Consider the following 20,773-nt stretch of genomic DNA (forward strand, 5'->3'; position numbering starts at 1 on the left):
GGGGGCGGGGACTACCAGCTCTGCAGCGTCCCGTCCGGGAACCCCAGGCCGCGGCCGCAGCGCCGGGAGGACGGGCGGGCGGGCTGCGCGGCCAAGAGGCAGCTGCTGAACCTGGAGGAGGGCTCGCCGCGCACCCTGCCGGACAGGGTGTCCCGGGTCACCGGCCCCCTCACCTGGAACTCCCTCACGCAGGTGGAGTGCCTGGACAGCCCCTCCGTGCGGCGGAAGAAGGGCCTGCAGCTCAACGGCCTGCAGTCTCAGACGTTGCCCCGGGCAGGGGCCGGTGGCGGGGGCGGGGCGGGGTGCTTGAGGCCGGCGTCGTCGTCCTCCTCCTCCTCCCAGCCTCTACGGGCCACGGAGGGCCCGCCCCCGGCGCCGTGCGGCGTGGGGGGGGCCGGGGGCGCGATGGCGCTGAACCCGGGCTCCCCGGAGGCGTGCAAGCAGATGGTGGCAGTGACTAAAGACGGGGATGTTAAAGCACAGCTGCAGGTCATGGAGAACATGATCAGCTCCAGCCAGGAGACCATCAAGGTCCTGCTGGGCGTGATCCAGGAGCTGGAGAGGGGCGAGGCCCACAGAGAAGGGTGAGTCTCCTGCTCTGGAAAATGAAAGTGACTTTAAAGTGAAATGAAAGTGACTTTAAAGTGAAATGCAAGTGACTTTGAAGTGAAGTGAGAATGTTGTTTTTTTTCTTTTTTCTTTTTCGTCTTCAGTTCCCTGATAACGAGTGCTCACTAAGTGTACGAAGCATGAATGATGAATACAGTCGTGGTTTGAGGAGAGTGAGTTCCAAGGGTAGCTAATGGCATACCTAAAATAGTTCCGATTTAGAGTAGCACAAATTTCCAGTGGAGACGGACGGGAACAAGCCAATCGCGCCGTTTCTTCATCTTTGCTGTCTGCGTTTCAAAAAGATCCAAGATTCCAAAGAGCCTTGTTTGTCTGAATGAAATGGTGGTGTCAAGACGTTTAGAGAGAGAACTGCTCAGGAAACAACTGCAGCGATTTGAAAGATAGACTAGAAGAGTCTGATTCGCAGCTCCTTTGGTTAGAAGGCCTTGGATGCGTGGAAGCAACACAATGTAGATATGTGGAGAACATGACCTATGGAACAGCTTTGTGAAAAGCGATTTGCTTGCTGATGGAAATTGAGTTTATGGAAAGAGACGAGGGAAGAGGCACCTAGCGGACATGAATAGAGGCTTGTTATTACAAAGGCGGAGGAAAACTACATAGTCAATTTGTTGAGCGATCCTCCCAAAATTCATCTGTGTGCCTCTAATAATGCGGACGCGGACACACACACACACACACACACACTCTCGTCCAGCCATTATCCAAGGTATACGAAGCTGGCACAAAATGTCGGGTTCTGATGGTGGATATAAGTGTTTGGCTCACGGGTTTGGGGAACAGAAAACAGTACAATTTACAACATGATCCTTTTCTGGTGTAGTGGTTCTCAGGAGAGTGTTGTAAAAGATCTCTGGATGCCATCTTACACATCTGGTCACTGGCTGATTACTCTCATAGGATGGGAGGAGGAGAGGGGAGGAGAGGAGAGGCGAGTCAGGAGAGGAGGAGAGAGGCAGGAGGAGGAGGGAGGCAGGAGGAGGAGGAGAGGAGGAGAGAGGCAGCAGAGGAGGAGAGAGGCGGGAGAGGAGGAGAGGAGAGATGGGTGTAGAGGAGAGGGTATATGAGTGGAGTAGAAACAAGAGATGAAGAGAAAAGAGAGAGAGTCAGCCTTGTCATGCCTGATTTAATCAGGAGCAATGTGGCAGGAATGTACGATGAAGAGGATTACAGCGATTAAAGGGAACACTTAAAGTGATGGACAACAGGATCTAAAAACAAAGAACAACCCTCACCCATCACACAGGGCTGAACCCACGGCACACCGGCCCAAAGCCTCGTCAGCAACATTTCAGAAAGTAAGTCAGCAAACAAACTCAGTCCTGGAACGACACAGGCTCGTAAAAGAGGGAGAACAGATGTCCAACCCCAACGCATTTCCTGATGGTAAATGCACACCTTGATGACCTGGAATGACGTAATTAGAAGACCATTAACCAGGAATCTGTCTAATCACTTTAGACACACGACCGCCGAACCTGAGACTTCACATCACCGTCCAACACGTCTAACCCTCCTTAAAGTCTCCTTTAGTAGTAAGCCACAGTTAGTAAGCTCTTGTGCGCCACATCAGTCAGTGCCACGGTGCCTTCCCATTTCCGAATGTTCAGAACGCTAATGTTCATATTTATACATTTCTTCAGTCAGCGAGGTAGTGAGAATTCTATTGGCCGCCCTCTGTCACACTACATTACCGCTCCTCGCCCCGCGCTGAAACGTCACCCGGACTGACAAATAGCAGCGCCGGCGGGTGGAGGGCGATGACATCTGTTGCGATACCGCTGCCACCTCACGACATCCATTCCTCTTGTCTCGCTGCGCGCACAACTCACCGTCCGACGTGTGAGCTGGTGGTGCTAGGGGTCCGGCCATCACGGGGCCCGACACCTGGGCTTGTGACTGCGGTCGATGGGTCAGTGTTACGGCTACAGTACGCAACTCTGAGAAACTTGTCAGAGTGATTATTAAAGTATTCAGCCTAAGGAATCCCACCTCTCCCACCTCTCCCCCCCCCCCCGGTCCTCCCTTCAAGGCAAACCCAGCGATAGGCCAGCCTAGCTTTGAGTAAGACGCTGGTCACGGGCAATGAGTGCAGGGCAGATTGCACACAGGTACCGTTATAAATGAATGATCGACCGATATATCGATTTGCGTTTTTTCCACGTGTATCGACAGTTCAATAAATGTTCCTTTTTTAAATTGAGACTGTTGTTAACATCATTGTCATCGTCATTTTTATGATTTAAATGCAAAAGCAGTATCGGCTACAAATATCGGCTCAAGAAAATCTTCATCGGTCTAAAAAAAAAAAAAATTGGTATCAGCCCTAAAAAAAAAAAAAGTAAAAAAAAAATCGATATTGGTCGATCCCTAATTATAATGGACATAGACTGACAGGTGGGCCACCCAATCAATTCATTCAGGCCGAATGCAATGATTGGACAGATTTATAAAGGGGCTTGCTGCAGCCACAGATACTGGATTTCTTCCTTTTTACGTCAGAGAATTTGATTCATCGGTTGCTGTCGGGGGTCGCAAAGAGAACTTTAGCGCATTGACAAAAAAAAATCCTTCTTGGATAAGCATTAACTTCCTGTCGTCACATAAATGTTCTCCACATAAGGACGGGATGACAGGTATTAACGACGGAGGAAGATTCGCATCACAAGGCCATAATCAGAGAGGTGCTTCATTAGGAGATACATCTGGAAGCTTCTCTTCCTCCGTCAGCAAGATACTGTGTGAGTGCAGGAGAGAAGCAGAGAACACAGAGAGAGAGAGAGAGAGAGAGAGAGAGAGAGAGAGAGAGAGAGACACACACAGATAGAGCGAGAGAGACAGAGAGAGAGACACAGAGCAGAGAGAGAGAGAGAGAGCGAGAGATCTTGGTATGGCTATTAGCTTATTGTATAATTACAGAGCCACCCTACTATTTCCATGTGAGGTGATCAGGGCCTGGCAGTCAGCCAGAGGAGAGGGGAGGTTAGAGGACATGAGCGCCATCTGAGGAACGGTGTTGTCTCGGAACCCCAGGGGGGCCTGGGCAAGGCTCCACACACACACACACACACACACACACACAAGATCTAGTGAAAAAAGAATCGTGAGCCACCACTCACACACAAACACGTACACACGTACACACCCTCCATCTCCTCCCTGCCTCCCTCCCCTCCCTCCCTCCCCTCTCTCTCCCTCCCTCCCTCCTCCCCTCTCCCTCCCCTCCCTCTCTCTCCCTCCCTCCTCCCTCGCCCCCATTCAGCACTGTCACAGCCAGCCCCCATACGTACTAATATAGAAATACACGTGTGCTCCGTGTTTCTATTCTGATGCCTGAGTGAGTATGCAGGTGGATGACGATGCCTTTTAGACCCCCCCCCCCCCCCGGAGCCGACCTATCAGGGCTCACCTTGTAGCAGGTGAGAGGAGAGCTGACCAATCAGAGGGCTCACCTTGTAGCAGGTGACCTATAGGGGCTCACCTTGTAGCAGGTGAGGGGGGAGGTGACCTATATAGGGGCTCACCTTGTAGCAGGTGAGAGGAGAGCTGACCAATCAGAGGGCTCACCTTGTAGCAGGTGACCTATAGGTGCTCACCTTGTAGCAGGTGAGGGGGGAGGTGACCTATATAGGGGCTCGCCTTGTAGCAGGTGAGGGGGGAGGTGACCTATATAGGGGCTCACCTTGTAGCAGGTGACCTATAGGGGCTCACCTTGTAGCATGGGAATATATTGGGGGGAGAGAGAGAGAGAGAGAGCGCGAGAGAGAGAGCATGAGAGCATGAGACTTAACAAGAGCGAGAGAGAGAGAGAGAGCGAGCATGAGAGAGAGTGAGAGCATGAGAGAGTGAGACATAAAGAGAGCGAGAGAGCGAGAGAGCAAGAGAGACAATGCATTAGAGAGTGAGAGCGAGGGAGAGAGCGACAGTGTGAAAAGGTGAATGGACCAATCAGAGACTATTGATCCGCCCTTCTGGGACGTAAACACGTGCGAGCGGGGCGGGGGGGGGGGGGGGGGGGTGGGGTGACCTTGCCCTCCGCTTCAACACATCCCACGTGGTCTCTCCCGCTTGTAACCGTACCTCGGTCCACTGGGCCCCAGCAGACCCATTAACAACAGAGTCCAGTCCACACCGCTCCCCCCCCGCCCCCCCTCGTCCTCCACCTCAGGACGCTCTGAGGTGCAGAGACGCACGTGTCCCCGGCCAGAGACACCAACTCATAAAAGAGTCTGTTAAAGAGTTGTTGTTGTTGTTTTTTTTAAATCGGTACAGTGTAGACTAGCTACTGCGAAACCACACACATATTAAAACTCCCTGGACCTAAGAGATGTGGCAGGTTCACAAGTCACAAGGTCCTCTGGGAAAGTGGATTCAGAGCAGGGGGGGGGGGGGGGGGGGGGGGAGGGGGATCAAAGAAAGGCGCCGCACAATGACTCAATACACTTAAGCACACGCCACTGTGGGAGGGACCGGCTGTTTGCTGAAGGTCAACCTGGGCTCGTCTGAAGGGTACACCGCCGCGGCGGCGTTCAGACTGTGTGGAGAACCGTAGCCCTGATTTGCACTCAAATCTGGGCTTTTTTTTTTTTTTATGTGCGCAATTTTGGGGACGGTAATTTGCGAGACAACACGTGTTTTTGCTGGACTGTTAGCAGCCGGTGATTGCCTGCTTTTACAGTCATCTCTCTCAGCGTGTCGGGGGGTAAGAGAAGAGCGCCATAAACGCGGGTCAGGACTATAAAAGCCAACTAGCGCAGCATTGATTTCTGCTCCTGTGTGTTCAGTGATGGGGGTCCACCGTATGTTCAAGGTAATTACCGGTGATCTATCGTGACAAAACCACACGCTAATCCAATTGAGGCGGCCGTCCGCGCATGTAACCAAATAGTTTCCCTTTATGGGCATCTCCACGCCTTAAGTGGTCCCCCGGTGACAAAGGGGTCATAACAACACACATATTTCATGGGCCGCTGAGAATAAAGGCTGCAATAAAATGAAAGACACATTTGGAGCGATGTCAATAACAATCTCACGCCGTTTCCTCACAGCGCGGCTGTCGTTAAGCAGAAACAGCCAATCGTCTCGTGTAGCCGGAGGAAAAGCCCATTACCTCGGGCAGAGTCTCATTAAACAGTCCGTCTTGTTTCAAGGTCATGAAACACGAGCCGAGCGCCAGCACCGACGAGCGCTCCTGTGCGCAGATAAGCAAACAACACGACAAACGGTTCGGCTCGTTTCTAATTAGAACGGATGTATCTGCGTTGGCAGTCCGTCTGGCGTATGGATCTATATGCTGGGACTCTCCCAGCCAAATCTTTTTCTGGCAGCCATAACTCCAACAGTGTGAAAATGATATCTGGGGCACCCAATGAATAGTCACTTTATTTGTGAGTGAGGAGTGGTTTTCAGCTGGGTACCACAACTACTCTGAGGATTCACTCAGGGACTTTGTTGAAATGATGAGGAGGGCATTTCTCCTCTCTCTATTTTACTTTGCGCGTTGTACCAGACAACCACCAGCCGCCAATGCAGACGCAGGGCTGGCCAGCCACCAGGGAATGGGCCTTTACCACCCATAAACCTTCCTTTGCTCTGAACGCTAGCTGGGCGGGGAACTGAGAGATAGAACCATTAGCTGCCCAGACCCACGCTGCTAGGAGGATAAGACCTGTGATGAGGGGCGACGGTGGCAAGGGTTGAGGGGACATAATGGCCATCAAATGCATGGTAATTACTCATTCATGACTCTTATCTCCTCCACAGCCTCTCTTATCGAACGGGACAGGACACGGCAAACTGCGATACGTGTCGCAACAGCGCGTGCATTATTTACAGGTTAGTGGAGTCTTTTCCTTTAAGATGCTGAATAAAATGTTGTCAACTACTGTTTCATTCAAGGGTGACTGCTGGTGTGCGTGTAGCCTGTTAGAGGACATACCCAGAGAGGGAGACGTTTATCTGCATAAGCCATCTCGGCGGGGGGGGGGCGTGAAAGAGAAGGATCTCAACGAGCCATCCCTCGTAGTGCAACGCCACTACGCTGCTGCTGCAGGGAACAGTGGGGGAGTCCAAACGTAAAATCAGTGGAATGAGGCGACTTAGCACTGTGTAATATCGACCTTAGAGGGTCAGCGAGTACAAAGGGAGAGAGAGGAAGACAGAGAGGGGGGTGAGAGAGACTACAGAGAGTACTACAGCGGGGTCAGTACACAGTGTTTCCAGCGTGCGACAGGGCATCGCGGGGGTCTGATTCTCTAGCGACTCTCTAGATTCTCTAACCTACCAACGCATGACACTGGTTTTGCCTCTTTGCGGGAGAAGGGAGAAATCAAGAGAAAGAAAAAAGATCCAGGGAGGAGAAAATCAAAGAGATGTACCACTCTGTTGGCATTTTGTTACTCGCTCTCCGTTGGGAGAGAAGCCAGAGCACAATCTGCTTACTGTTCACAATACCAGCCTCCACCCTTTGGCCATCACTACAATGAGCTGCTGACAGCTAAACGGACCGTCCTGGGGTCCATTCGCTTTGCTCCCACAGCCGTTGTGGGAGTAGTGGCCCGGACTGAAATGTGTCAGGGCTTTACACATCTACAGATGTCCCCGTGAGGCCGTGGGTGGTGTGAAGGGGAGGAAGAACTCTTCTTTTATACAAAGTAGAACCGGGATGGAGATGCAGCGGGGCGGCCTAGTGTGAAAGTCGCACTGCAGCACGTCGTCGTGTTCAGAGGGGTGTTTTTACAACCTTTGGGGGACTTGAGGGGAGGGGGGGTTGGGGATGGCGGGTGGGGGGGGGGGGGAGATGAAGAGAGTTTGTTTTCAGGAGGTGGCAGAAAGACTTTTGAGGCTACATTATGTAACATTGCATTATGTAACCAGAGATAAAGAACCCTGTGGTCTGAGGGGGTTCTGTCGGGTAACTTCTGCCGACGATGCCCTGAAAGAGAGATGGTTCTCAAAGAGTAGGGCGAGTGCATCTAAATAACCAGTGGCCGGGACGACGTATTTCATCTAGGTCCAACCAATTGCTAAACATGTATTATGTGCCTGCTTTTTCCTCCTATTATCAAAGCGGAAAGGATCTGCGGCCTCCCTGGGAACGGACCAGATTGTGCAGGATTGACGGGGTTTAGAAAGTGACAAGAGACCAAGGCCTCTTTAGGACAGCATTGGGCGTATTTCAGAGCAGTACGACGGCGCTTTAATGCAGTCACTCGCTGGGCTAGAGGTAATAAGGCCAGCTGACTCGACACCGCTGCCTGTGTGAAGCTCAAGACAGCTGACAAGAGTCGGTTAGCAAACTCACAGCTCTAAAATAGGGTACAGGTAAAACCCCAAAAGTACAGCAGAGTTGTGCGCGAGTACCAAGCTTTTGATTTTCCATTTCTTTCCTCGAGTGGGGATGTCACCGCTCAGTAGTCTCTTGACATACTGCGGTAGTCTCCGGCGACGGCAGTGTTGTGTTGCAGAGAGAGGGGACATGTTTAGGAGTGTGTAGAGTGCATTGTGTCCCGCGGTGTTTAACGATTACTCTTAAAACCTGAGGTGAGCCTTCTGGGGTGAGCCATCAGCGACGAGGGAGAGGCTATCGCCACATAGTCCCGGGCAGACCTCAACAGTCCCACCCCCGGGGCATCACACCACAGTGTTGCAACAAAGACGTACGTGAACACAAGGCAGGAATAAAGCATTGGGGGGAAAGAGCTGAAAGTAGGAAAGCAAAAGGGATTCAAACGCGGCTTGGAACTGAACTGCTGTCGGAGTCAGACTCCCATTGGACACCTTTAGCCTGCCTGGGGATTTTCTCATTTGCTCATTTTTTTTACACTTGACAAAAAGGGCAGGATTCCAGTTCCATTGACCGCCGCCCTCCCTCACTGGCTCGCCTGCTGCGGTAAATCGTGACGATCAGACACAGAGTCAGATATAGCCGTCTCATTCACCCGGGCAGGGTAGATTAAATATCAATCTAATTACACAGATCTCCATGAAGCCGGCCCCTTGCTGAGGCGAAAATACGTGGGGTCTTGACTGAGCACACAGCCTGTGTTTGGCCAACCGCACGCGTTATTCAACACAAACAGCAAACAGAAACAGTGTTTGTGTGCAGGCGAGGGCTAGCGGTGTGGGATCGACTGTGTGGAGTGATCCGTGCAGTTCGCCAGAGTCTGAATTCGACCTGTGTACAGGAGTGCAGCAACTGAACACACTAAATGGCTGCTTCCTGCACAACAACAAATGCACTTCGGCAAAAGCCTGTGATAAACGCAGACAGGGAGATGGCTGTGGACCACCGGAACCCAGAACCCTTTTAACTCATCCTCGTGGCCCATTTACAAAATCTGCCACACTCGCGCTCTGTCTGCTTTGCTCTGTTAGTACGATGTGATTTCATTTTTTTTTTCCTGGGATGCGCTACATAAAATGGAAATTTGCACTGTGTGTGCTTTGGGCTCGACAACAGTTCCTGGATCAAGTCTCCAGCAGCACACACACACACACACACACACATCCAGGGATCGGTGTGTGTGTGTGTATGTGTCCTTAAGTAACCCACACATCCAGGGATCTGTGTGTGTGTGTCCTTAAGTAACCCAGCACCACCGCCGCCGCCCCACTGATCTAAGAGGCACCAGGCCCATCCACCCGTGGTGGTCTCCTCACTCCTCCCCGAACTAGCCCTGGGCGACATGGCTGAAAGACATATCACGATATAACTTGGATCCTATTGATCGATATCGATAACTATTGATCATTTTAATGACCTAAAAAGACTAGGAATTACCATGCTGGATGTAAACACTTCTGTTTAACACTTCATACGACCTTCCACTGTTGTTCATTGATCAATACTCCAATGTCGACACAACAATGAAAAACACTCAGATATTGTAAATAAGTATGGAACCGTGTTTGTGTAACAAACCCAGCTGCTAGATTCGGTGGTCCAGTCTCTTATCGATATATATTGAACATGTTTTATATTGATATTGATCAAAAGTCTATCACGATAATTTATTGTTTTATTGCCCAGGCCTACCCCGAACCCTCCAGGCGAGTGAGAAGACGAATGACCACGAGAGGTGGGGAGGTGGGGAGGTGTGTGAGGGCTTACTGAACCCAATAGACGTTAGGCCTGGGCAATAAATCAATAAATGATCGTATCGTGATAGACTTTTGATCAATATCAATATAAAACATGTTCAATATATATCGAAAAGAGACCAGACCACCAAATCTAGCAGCTGGGTTTGTTACACAAACACGGTTCCATACTTCTTTACAATAGTTGTTTTTCATTGTTGTGTCGACATTGGAGTATTTATCAATGAAGAACAGTGGAAGGTCGTATTCAGTGTTAAACAGAAGTGTTTAAATCCAGCATGGTCTTTTTAGGTCATTAAAATGATCGAATAGTTATCGATATTGATCAATATGATCAAGTTATATCGTGATATGTCCTTCAGCCATATCGCCCAGGCCTAATACGACGTACAACATCAGAGAACCGCATGAGCAGGTTGTACCAGAAAAAGGTCCTGCAAATGTGTGCGTAAAAGTGAGCAGGCTAGGCTAAAATTAGGGGCAAAAAAAAAAAAAGAAAGGGTATCAAGGCCAGTGTGTGATGGCGTGACCTGCCAGACACACTGCCAGGAGGCCTGTTGAGAGAACACACCGTTCTCCCGACAGTTCCGGAAAGGGGAATTGGGAATCGGCCGTCGGCCGTTGGCAAAAAAAAAAAAACACACAGCGTTACATGCAGCATCACGAGCCATCCCACAGGAAAACGAGCGAGGGAAGCGTCGGCCTGCAGATTCATAGTTTGATCTGCTCTCACCACGAGGTCCGCAACGTGAGGTGGGCGGGGTGGAGGAGAAGGAGCAGGAGGACACCACAGAGCAGAGGGACTGAGAGATTAAAGAGTAACAAAAGAGTCCTGAAGTGCTGAGTATGCCGCGTACCCCTGGTACCCCACACGGCTCCAGACTTGCTGCCCTTTCCGGGTCCCGGGGCGAAAGGGTAGAAAAATGCCAACAGCATTATTAACACTACCTCTCCAGGAAAGAGTACTCCAGATACAGACTCCAGATATAACGCGCACGCGCACACACGTGCACGCGCACACACTTCCATGGGCTGCCCAACATGCGCCAAACTGCTTGTGACGCGCTTCTGAAACGGATGCGAAGCGGTGCATTGTGGGACGTTTCCCCGTCGTGCCCCTAAAGTCATTCATCACTCACCATTAGGGGTGACAGGGTGACAGATAACACACAGCTCATGCATGCCTACACCTGGTAATTGCTGACTGCGGGAGTGACAGTGTGTGTATTTAGGGATTGTGAAGAGTGACAGTAATCAGTCTGTTTATGCCGGTGAAACAAACGCACGCAGAGCGGCTGCCTGAAACGCAGGCTCAGGGGGCTGGGTCGGGCTGACACAGAAGGACAGCGCTGTGTAGCCTGTAGCTTCAAACCAACGCACGGGAACAAACTGATGGGAGTGCGTGTGTGTGTGTGTGTGTGTGTGTGCGTGTCTCTCATTATAGTCCTCTACCATATCTGGATGAGGAAATTATATGATGAAGGATCGCTCGTTACAAATACTCTGTTGTAAGGATACACTGACTGATACGGTTGTTTTATCAGTACATGATTTGTCGGGAGGACAAAGGATCAATTAAGAAAAGGAGCAGGTTATTAGGCACTGAGCCGAACTGGTGATTTATACTCTAGTTGCACAAACTTGGGTTTGGGAGTACATTAGCCCTTGCGTGGAAGCCCTGGAGTCACAGTGAGCTAGGGGGGCCTGTATGTCTACACGACTTTTACCCCTTTGGATGGAGTCTCTCCATCCAAAAGTTGAGCCTTTTGTGAACAAAGCCACTGGGACTAGACCTGATACCATACCACCTTCTTCTAAATGACGGCATTAACTATTTCTTTAATCATTCTGTTACATACTTTAAAATCCTTGCTTGGAGAAAGCAATCGAGGAAAGGTAACCTTTTTACCGTTTTTCAGGGATTCGCTCTTTTCAATGCAAGTGCTGATATTAACTCTTAACTTGGGGTGTGCTTAAAAAGGTGTTTTGCTGTCAATTCTCACGAGCATTTGAACTCACAAACTTTAGTTGTCATCCGTGGAGACACACATCGTCAGGCAAACTCCTGTAAGCACAATGACTGAAACAATACACAAGGGCAGACACAGACACACACGCACACACACAAGTGCACACACACACACACACACACACACACACACACACACACACACACACACGCACGCATGCAAATTCCTTTCAGAAATAGGACAACATTTGTGCCGGTCTAATGAACGGACCGCGTTGCCTGATTAATTGCAAATAGCTGCAGCATTCTGCACGCTGTGCAAAGTACAGGAAGAGCAAAGTGCTGAGCGCTTGAGTTCGGCATTCCAGCGCTCTGAGGTTGACTCGGTCTTTAGCGCCCTGATTGAAGGTTCTTCTTCTCCAATCAAACAACGTGCGTGCTTAAGATTTACATAATACACATCTAAAAAGTTTGATTGCAAAATTTGCCGGCTGTTTTAATTAAAAGCGCAGATGGCCGCTTCAGACCAGCGCGCCGAGATGTACGGTGATGCAGCATCCACAATCAAGTCCTTCTCTACGGTCGCTCCGTCCCAACCTGTTTGTGACGAGTCGGCTGGAATCCCAACCTGCGCGCCTGACTCTGACTTTGTTTTCAGCACTGAAAGGACAAACGAATCATGGTGACCGCCAGCAAAACAATAATAATAATAAAAAATAATAATTCTTAAACCCAAATATAGAAAAAAAATAAATAAATACAAACAAAGGGCGACTGAAATATCTAAACTCCCCTTAGCAACAGACCGGACGACCCCGGTGACCTCACAGGAGGCGGGGCTTGCGACCTCATGGCGGTGCTAATCATAGATGTATATAGAACACTAGATACATAGATATACACGTATATAGAACACTAGATACATAGATATACATGTATATAGAACACTAGATACATAGATATATATATAGAACACTAGATACATAGATATATATATATATATATATATATAGAACACTAGATACATAGATATATATAGAACACTAGATACATAGATATATATAGAACACTAGATGTCTTACGGCCAGAACGTCCGCACTGGCGGCCATCTTGCCACAGTCAGCTGACTCACCCATAACATTAGCCGTGTCCCAATTCAGGGGCTGCATCCTTCGAAGGACGCGTCCTTCGAAGGATGCAGCCTTCGTAGACCGCGAAGGCTGCATCGAAGGCCGAACGAGCGTCGTGGAATGGGACGGTCTGGCCTACGGAGCTTTTCCGGATTGCGTAACCAGCCGTTAACGTCCTTTACCTGCGCCGCTCCTGTCTCCTAGCAACCCTGACAGCTGCGGTTCAAACCGGACAGCGGAGGAGAAATATGGAGCCAGAAATCATAATTGTATTGGTTATGTTTTATCTATTTTTATTGGAGGAGTGGGAGAAGATTCACCGCCGGGTGAAGAGGAAGAGAGGACGTTGGCTTAACGTTAATTAGTTTAACGTTATATGGCTAGCGTTAATGACATTGAACTTTGATAATACAGTTACATATTTAAAATGGTCCCAACCTTACTTTTATATTAAAAAAATGTTTTTACATAGTTTTGTCATTAAATATGTATTCGCTGCAGCTGCTGCTTCCGCTCTCTCCGCGCCATTTCTGAAAAAATATCCAACGCACAATGAATGTTGGGATACGTTGGGCCGTGAAGGATGCATCCGATGCGTCCTTCAAATCCGGGAAACGAAGGCTGCATATCTCGGCCGCATTCGAAGGACCCTTCAAAATGGGACAGCACTTGACGCGCCGCTGTGACGTATGCGGTCTTCAAATGCGTCCTTCGAAGGATGCAACCCCTGAATTGGGACACGGCCATTGTGTTGGTCGTGGTACATGTACTTTTTAAATAACCACAACTTGCTCAATTTTCAACCGATTTTCAACCGGTTTGGTTTCTTGCAAACTACTACTATTTGTAAAGGGAAATCTTGTACCTATTTTAGCTTATTCTATTTTTTTTTTTTTTTAGAACATAACAGAATTATTCATAAGCATGCAGTGTCATAACTACATCTCTGACGTTTATAACAAACCAAACCGGTTGAAAATCGGTTGAAAATTGAGCAAGTTGTGGTTATTTAAAAAGTAGACGTACCACGACGACCGACACAACGTTACGGGTGAGCCAGCTGACTGTGGCAAGATGGCCGCCAGTGGCCGGCAGCACGGACCAGACGTCTAGTGTTCTATATATATATATCCATGGTGCTAATCCCTTACAGTGGTGAACAACTCGTCCGCCGCCGCCGCCGGAGTCTAGACAATGCATGCTGGGACTTCCTGACCCCGATCCGCGCTCACCGATAAGCGAGCGGCATCTGCTCTCTCTCTCACACACGTGAGAGAGAGAGAGAGAGAGAGGGGAGGAGGGGGGGGAGGAGGCTCTGGCAGATTAGCGCTGCGCAACACTTAGCGCGCTGGCGCTAATCGGAGTTTCACTTAGCCAAAGCTAGCCGTCGGAGAACGGGTTCCCGCGGGATTACACGACATGTAGAGGACGTCCCGCACTGATAAACTCCTTAACCGCAACCCTCGGAGAAGCGTGCTTTAAAAGCACACGCGTTGCGTACGTTTCTTCCTCTGCCTCTCGCTGTGCTGATGTTGTGGCCCGGTGGGGGGGGGAACAGAGATGTGATCACTGTGCTGGAGATCGGTGTTTCGGAGGGTATTCTCTGCTCACCCCCGTCTCCCAGTGACCCCAGTATCCTCCGGGATAAACCCTGCTGAGGGCCGTGTCTCTTTTCCCCCGGAGAGGTGAGGGAGGAGGTGGAGGCTGCAGAGACACTAAACCAGATCCGTGGCGTGCTCGGCTGCCGTGAGAGCGACCGAGGGGGGAACATAAAGTCAGCTCGATGCACTCCCACCTTTGTATGCGTAAAGACGTGGCGAGATGGAGAGGGGTTATCGTAACATATTGAAGTAGTAACAACGCACAAAAACGATGTGTAGTGTCGTGTGAAAGACACGGGGTTTGCATGACTTGCGTTCTTCAACGGATGCCAAGTTTTACTCGTGACACTCCGGCAATACCAAGCATTTGCCAAGTTATAGCTTTGTCTAGGTCTGGTCTTCCTACTTCTCATGTTCATTCTCTTCCCCCCATCCCTCCCTGTATCCCTCTCTCTCACCCCCCTCTCTCCCTCCCCCTCCCCTCTCCCCCTCTCCCTCTCTTCCCTCTCTCTCTCCCCTCTCTCTCCCTCCCCCTCCCTCTCCCCCTCTCCCTCTCCCTCTCCCTCTCTCCTCCCTCTCCCCCTCTCCCTCTCTTCCCTCTCTCTCTCCCCTCTCTCTCCCTCCCCCTCCCTCTCCCCCTCTCCCTCTCCCCCTCCCCCTCTCTCCTCCCTCTCTCTCCCCCCTCTCTCTCCCTCCCCCTCCCTCTCCCCCTCTCCCTCTCTCCCCCTCCCTCTCCCCCTCTCCCTCTCTCTTCCCTCTCTCTCTCCCCCCCCCTCTCCCTCTCCGGCAGTGTGGAGCTGGACTTCAAACAGCAGGAGGACAAGCTGCAGCCACTAATGAAGAGGCTGTGCCCCCCCGAGGAGTCAGGCTTCCCCCCGCTGCCTTACCCCCAGGAGGCCTTCACCTCCACGCCCAAACGCAAGTCCAAAGCAGACTCCAAGAAGCACCCGCGCTGGAAACTCTGGTTCCTTTGAGCCCCGGGGGGGACGCAGAAGAAGAAGCTAAAAGAAGACCGCGCCTCGGTCCACACAGAGTCAACGCCCAGCCCCCCCCCCCCCCCACCACCCCACCCCCCCACCCCCACTGGGAGATTACACCTGTCCTGATCGGGACGGTGATGTTCCCCGGACCCCCACTGGGAGATTACACCTGTCCTGATCGGGACGGTGATGTTCCCCGGACCCCCACTGGGAGATTACACCTGTCCTGATCGGCGGCGGCGGCGGCGGGCGACGTTCCCCGGGATGAGAGCAGGGTCACACCAGAGGAGTCCCTCTCTCCTCTTGTTCATTTCTGAGGTGCCACTGTCTGCAGACCTGCTCTTCTGTGATACGGGAAGGAGGAGTGGGATGGAATACAGCGGGACCGGTCTGCCCACCGGGGGGGGTGGGGGTGGGTGGGGGGGGGCGGCGGCGGCGGCGGCCAGGAACGTTTAGGGGGATTTGGAATTGGATTTTGGGACGCTTACGGAGAAAAAAAGAAAAAAAAACACAATTGTTGTTTGGCGGATGTTTTAAACTCGTTTCCGCGAGAGGAGAGTGGGATTATACTGACGCAACTCTCTTCTGGGGATCGTGAAGGAGCAAAGAAAAAAATACAACGGTTTCCCGTCTATCTACTTGCATATATTTTTCTAGCTGAATTATAACGGAGTACGATTTAATTGTTTACCGATTCCTGCGACTTTCTCAACCTTATTTATACACCACTTATGGACACTTGAGATTCACAGACTTTGGGAAAACACGACAGCGCAGCCTAACACTGTACCGGCAAAGCACAATTACCAATGTTCAGGATACCGTTTCTCCAAAAGAAAATATTAATGCTATTAATAAAGAATATTTTAACACTCCTCCTAAATATGTTGACTTTATCAAGTCATATTTACCCACAACAAAAGGAAGAAAGGTGGTCATTCTTCCAAGACGAGGGAGATGCGATTTGAGGAAAATGTAAAAATGAAAAAAAAAAATCTTATCCTTTCCTATTTTTCCCCAAATATCAAACAAATTAAGAATGAATGATTCATTTTTTTAGCAGAGGTCTGTTTGTTTTCTCCCCGGAAATGATATCCATACACACATTGACACAAGTCATTGTCAATTTTAAAATGTACAGGAATATTCTAACTTCAGCCAGAGAGAGGGAGAGGGAGAGATCTTTCGTTTCAACTAATTTATGGCCTTTCGATTTTGCAGACCAGCGCATTCAGTAGACCCTGAAATGTTGCACCTCACAGTCTTAGAAAGTAGCCCCACACTGTCAAAACACATCAATGAAATACTTCAGACTCAACATAACCAGCCAGCCAACATCAAATCTCTCTCCACAGCGAAGACGTCTCTAACGTGAGCCAATCAGGGGAGAGGAGGGTGGGAGGGGGGGGGGGGCTCCTCTGACCTCTGACCTCTACCAGGGCCTTCCACCAGTACAGATCAGAGTAAGGGTCAGCGTGTATGTGGGGGGGGGGGGGGGGGGGGCTATATTTTAATATTCTTAATCCCATTTAAGACGGGATGTTTTCTGGCTTTTTTACAAAAAACGATTTCTAATCAGAAGGAAAGAGGATTTTTTTTAATGACTTTCAAATGAAAAAAAATAAAATAAAATAAAACTGTTTTCTTTATTTTCCCCACGTAGCAGCATCGCGTTGTTACCCCTCCGTCCAGTCGACTGTAAAACATCCGATTCTCCCACAGGGTTTTACTTCAGACTGAACCGATCGCCAGAAACAACACTTCCGCAGCCTTTATATATATAGCTTCCAATTGGGCGAGGAGCAGCAATTCATCAGGAAGAGAAACGGCAAACAAAACACAGCCTTGCCTCGCCCCCACAACGCCCACAGCACTGGCGGGAGCTGGCAGCCCGACCGCGTCTGCGGCCCCCAGCTCCTGGCGGCGGGGGCCCCAACAGGGGGGAGATTTACGATAAAGTCGGGCGCACAAAAGTAACTTCAAGGGCACCGGGCGGCGTAACTCTAGACCCGACGGGCCGAACGCGACGGGGATAACTAGTGGGGATTAAATGTGCTTTATGGCCCCCTCGCTATGCCGCAACCTTCCCCCGTGCAGGGCCACACCGGGCCCCTGTGGGGGGGGCCCCCCTTGCAGCTGCCCCCCCCCGGGGCACCTGCACACGGCGTGCTGGGACTGTAGCATTAACCGGAGAACGGCGCTTCTGTATGCAGAAGAAGAAGAAGAAGAAGAAGTGCAATTGATTTACCATGTGCAATACTGTGTGTTTTATACGGTTTTTAAACAGGAGGAGACAAACACGACTGGAGGCGTTTAATATACAAAATAAAAAGATGGAAACACGGAGCAGACTGATGTTCTAGAGACCTCTGTATGGATGTTGTTTTGTTTTTTTCTGTCCTTGGATCCAAATGTGATGTGGAGCTTCAGCAAAAGTGGGGGGGGGTGGTTTGTCACTTTTTTTTAAAAAGTGTCATTCTCCTCCCTGATTAGTATGGCGCTGGTGGAGTCGCGTCGCGTGTTTGATGCTGAAGTTACCCTTCAAGAGCCAGAACAACATCCTGTCATGAGCCATGAGCGCATTGTCGTGTCAAGGGAATCCGTGCGGAGGCACCTCATCATAGGAATGACAGGTGGAACAAAGACTCCCGCCTCACCCGGGCTGGGTTAATGTGCTGCAGCAGGACGCACAGACACACACACACACAATCCTCCAGGTGGAGAATCCAAGGTCACCCTTTAAGCTCAGGCCAGCGGCGATCCAGAAGGCGTACACACAATGCACAGCAGCCCTTCATCTCCTGAGATATACGTAGACCAGACCCCCCCCCCCCCCCCCATACAGGCTGGGAGGACACACACTCAGACGGCAGACCCACTGATCGTGGGCTGGGAATGCAGGCGGGAGATGCATGCAGCTGATTCAGCAGCGGCATGGGTGGTAGGGGTGGAGGTGGAGGTGGAGGCAGTGGTGGTGGAGGAGGTAGAGGTAGAGGAGGAGGAGGTGGAGGTGGTGGTGAAGGCAGTGGGGGTAGAGGTGGTGGTGGTGGTGGAGGTGGAGGCAGTGGTGGAGGAGGTGGTGGTGGTGGAGGTAGAGGTAGAGGAGGAGGAGGTGGAGGTGGTGGTGAAGGCAGTGGGGGTAGAGGTGGTGGTGGTGGAGGTGGAGGCAGTGGTGGGGGGAGTGGAGGTGGTGGTGGAGGTAGAGGTAGAGGAGGTGGAGGTAGGGGTGGTGGTGGGGGTTGAGCTGGTGTTGGCGGTGGAGGTGGCGTTGGTCGGGAGTAGAGATGGTGATGGGGTAGAGGTGGAGAAGGAGGTGGAGATGGATGTGGAGGAGATGGTGGACGTGGTATAGAGGTGTTGGTGGGGGTGGTGGTGGGGATGGAGATGGCGTGGTGGCGGTGGGGGGAGTGGAGGTGGTGGTGGGTGGATGTGGTGGGGGTAGAGGTGGAGGTGGGGGTGGTGGTGGGTGGATGTGGTGTGGGTAGAGGTGGTAGTGTGGTGGTGGTGGGGTTGTGATGGAGGCGGTGGGGGTAGAGGTGGAGGCGGTGGGGGTAGAGGTGGTGGCGGTGGGGGTAGAGGTGGTGGTTGCTGTGGATGTGTTTTAGGGGACTGAAGACAGATTCCCGGGAATTGATCAGTGTGTGATCAGTGTGTGATCGGCGTGTGATCGGCGTGTGATCAGTGTGTGATCGGCGTGTGATCGGCGTGTGCGTTGGAGACATTACGATGCGCTGCCACAGCTCAGCGCGCTGCCGGCCTCGGGGCAGTACTGCGGTACTCTGGCGAGCGGCGGGCCAACAGAGAGTCACGGAGAAGGTTGGACCGCGAGACAGTCCACACTTCACTCTGAAGTGACGTCATCGCTGGAGCCGCCAGCGATGGCAAACAAACAGGAGGAAAACCCAGAGAGAGAGAGAGAGCAAGGCTGGAGGAGTTGGGGAGAGAGAGCGAGAGAGAGACCGAGAGAGAGAGAGAGAAAGAGAGAGTAACAGAGAGATAGAGCGAGAGAGCGAGGGAGAGCGAGAGAGCGAGAGTGAGCTTGAGATGCTTTGACAAGACATGAGTGAATTGCGTTGCTATGTGCTTGTCCGCTGCCTGCATGCAGCAAAGTGTAACTCCTCGCTACCAGGAAGCCAGTCCTGGCCTGTCAATCAAGAGCAGAGCCCCGCCCCCAACTGTCCGCCTGCAGGACACCACTTCATCTACCCAGAGAAGGGTGGAGGAACGGAGCGGGTTGGAGGAGTGGAAGGGGGGTGGAGAAGGAGAGCAGGGTGGAGAAGCAGAGCAGGGTGGAGGAAGGCAGCCTTTTTAAGTTTCAACACTGAACGTGAACCAGAAACCACAGAAGACGAAGTGATGAGGATTGTTCAGGTTTCTATATATTTGGTCGTGCCTTGCCAAAGGACGGCAAGGCAGGATGGCAAATGGAAACAGGTGAGCCAGTACGGCTACACGTGTGTCCCTCCATCAATTTGACATGACTCCACTTCAGGGTATTGTCAGCCTGACGTTGTCTCACAACGCGACACTATACTATCTATAGGGTTCTACCTGCCTTATAACCAGGGAGCTCCTGTGAAGCATGGCGTGCTGCAGAGATGGGACATGACAGAGCGTGGACATGACTCTGCAGAAGACGGAGAGAGCGATGTGAGAGGAGGAGGAGGAGGAGGAGGAGGAGGAGGAGGAGGAGGCAGGCTCTCAGATGTGATGTGAAGCCCTGCGTGTTGCGGTTGGCGAAGGCACGTCGCGAAGGTGCGACGGTGCGACCCGCCTGCAGAACAGAACAGGCCCACGCCGGGTCCTTCGGCTTCTGTCTGCTGACGCTGAGCAAGTACGGAGCTCGAGCCACTCCGAGATCCAGCAGCCGACAGACAGCAGCGTCGCGGGGGGGGGGGCGGGTTTCGTCAGCCCGAAGCGGCCGACCTCATCACTCTCTCGCGCCCCGTCCCCCGTCGAGGAAGATTAATCTGGCAAACGCATTAGCATGACATTGTGTAGTTTGACACGATCAGGGACCTGTCTCACCCCCCCACCCCCCCCACCTCAACCTCTCCATAAAGCATGGCGCTCTCCGACAGGAGTCTCACAGCACAGAGGGGGGGGGGACTGAAAAAGCATGGCCTGTGTAAGATGAAAGCAGAACAGGAACAAGGGGTGGTAGTGAGTGACACATGCTGGGCGAGAACTAAACGGAGGTGTGCACACAGACACACGCTGCCTTCCTTTGTATGGAAATCAGCCCCGCTGGTCCCTCGACGTCGCGTTGAATAAAGTGATGGCAGACTTAATAAGGATGGATTATGTGGACCGGAGCAACATGACAGCTCGCCGCTCGTCGTCGGTTGGTTTGTTTGT

The 20,773-nt window shown here is 51.4% G+C and overlaps 2 protein-coding genes across 2 annotated transcripts in view; one reads left to right on the forward strand and one right to left on the reverse strand.

The window, feature by feature from the left end:
• The window catches only part of LOC311355607 (uncharacterized protein), a gene marked incomplete at its 5' end in the record, with an annotated part of 17,223 nt that extends 1,765 nt beyond the window's left edge, over positions 1 to 15,458 (forward strand). The window contains 3 exons of the mRNA XM_084475393.1: positions 19 to 584; positions 6,397 to 6,468; positions 15,226 to 15,458. Of these exons, the coding sequence (XP_084331519.1) occupies positions 19 to 584; positions 6,397 to 6,468; positions 15,226 to 15,409 (822 nt within the window). The 3' untranslated portion in view covers positions 15,410 to 15,458. The remainder of the gene's footprint in view (positions 1 to 18; positions 585 to 6,396; positions 6,469 to 15,225) is intronic.
• The window catches only part of LOC311355817 (dedicator of cytokinesis protein 1-like), a gene marked incomplete at its 3' end in the record, with an annotated part of 111,955 nt that overhangs the window by 23,757 nt on the left and 67,425 nt on the right, over positions 1 to 20,773 (reverse strand). The window lies entirely within an intron of this gene.

The sequence above is a fragment of the Micromesistius poutassou genome, assembly GCF_964030765.1.
Source record: "Micromesistius poutassou genome assembly, chromosome: 11".
NCBI classification, from domain to species: domain Eukaryota; kingdom Metazoa; phylum Chordata; class Actinopteri; order Gadiformes; family Gadidae; genus Micromesistius; species Micromesistius poutassou.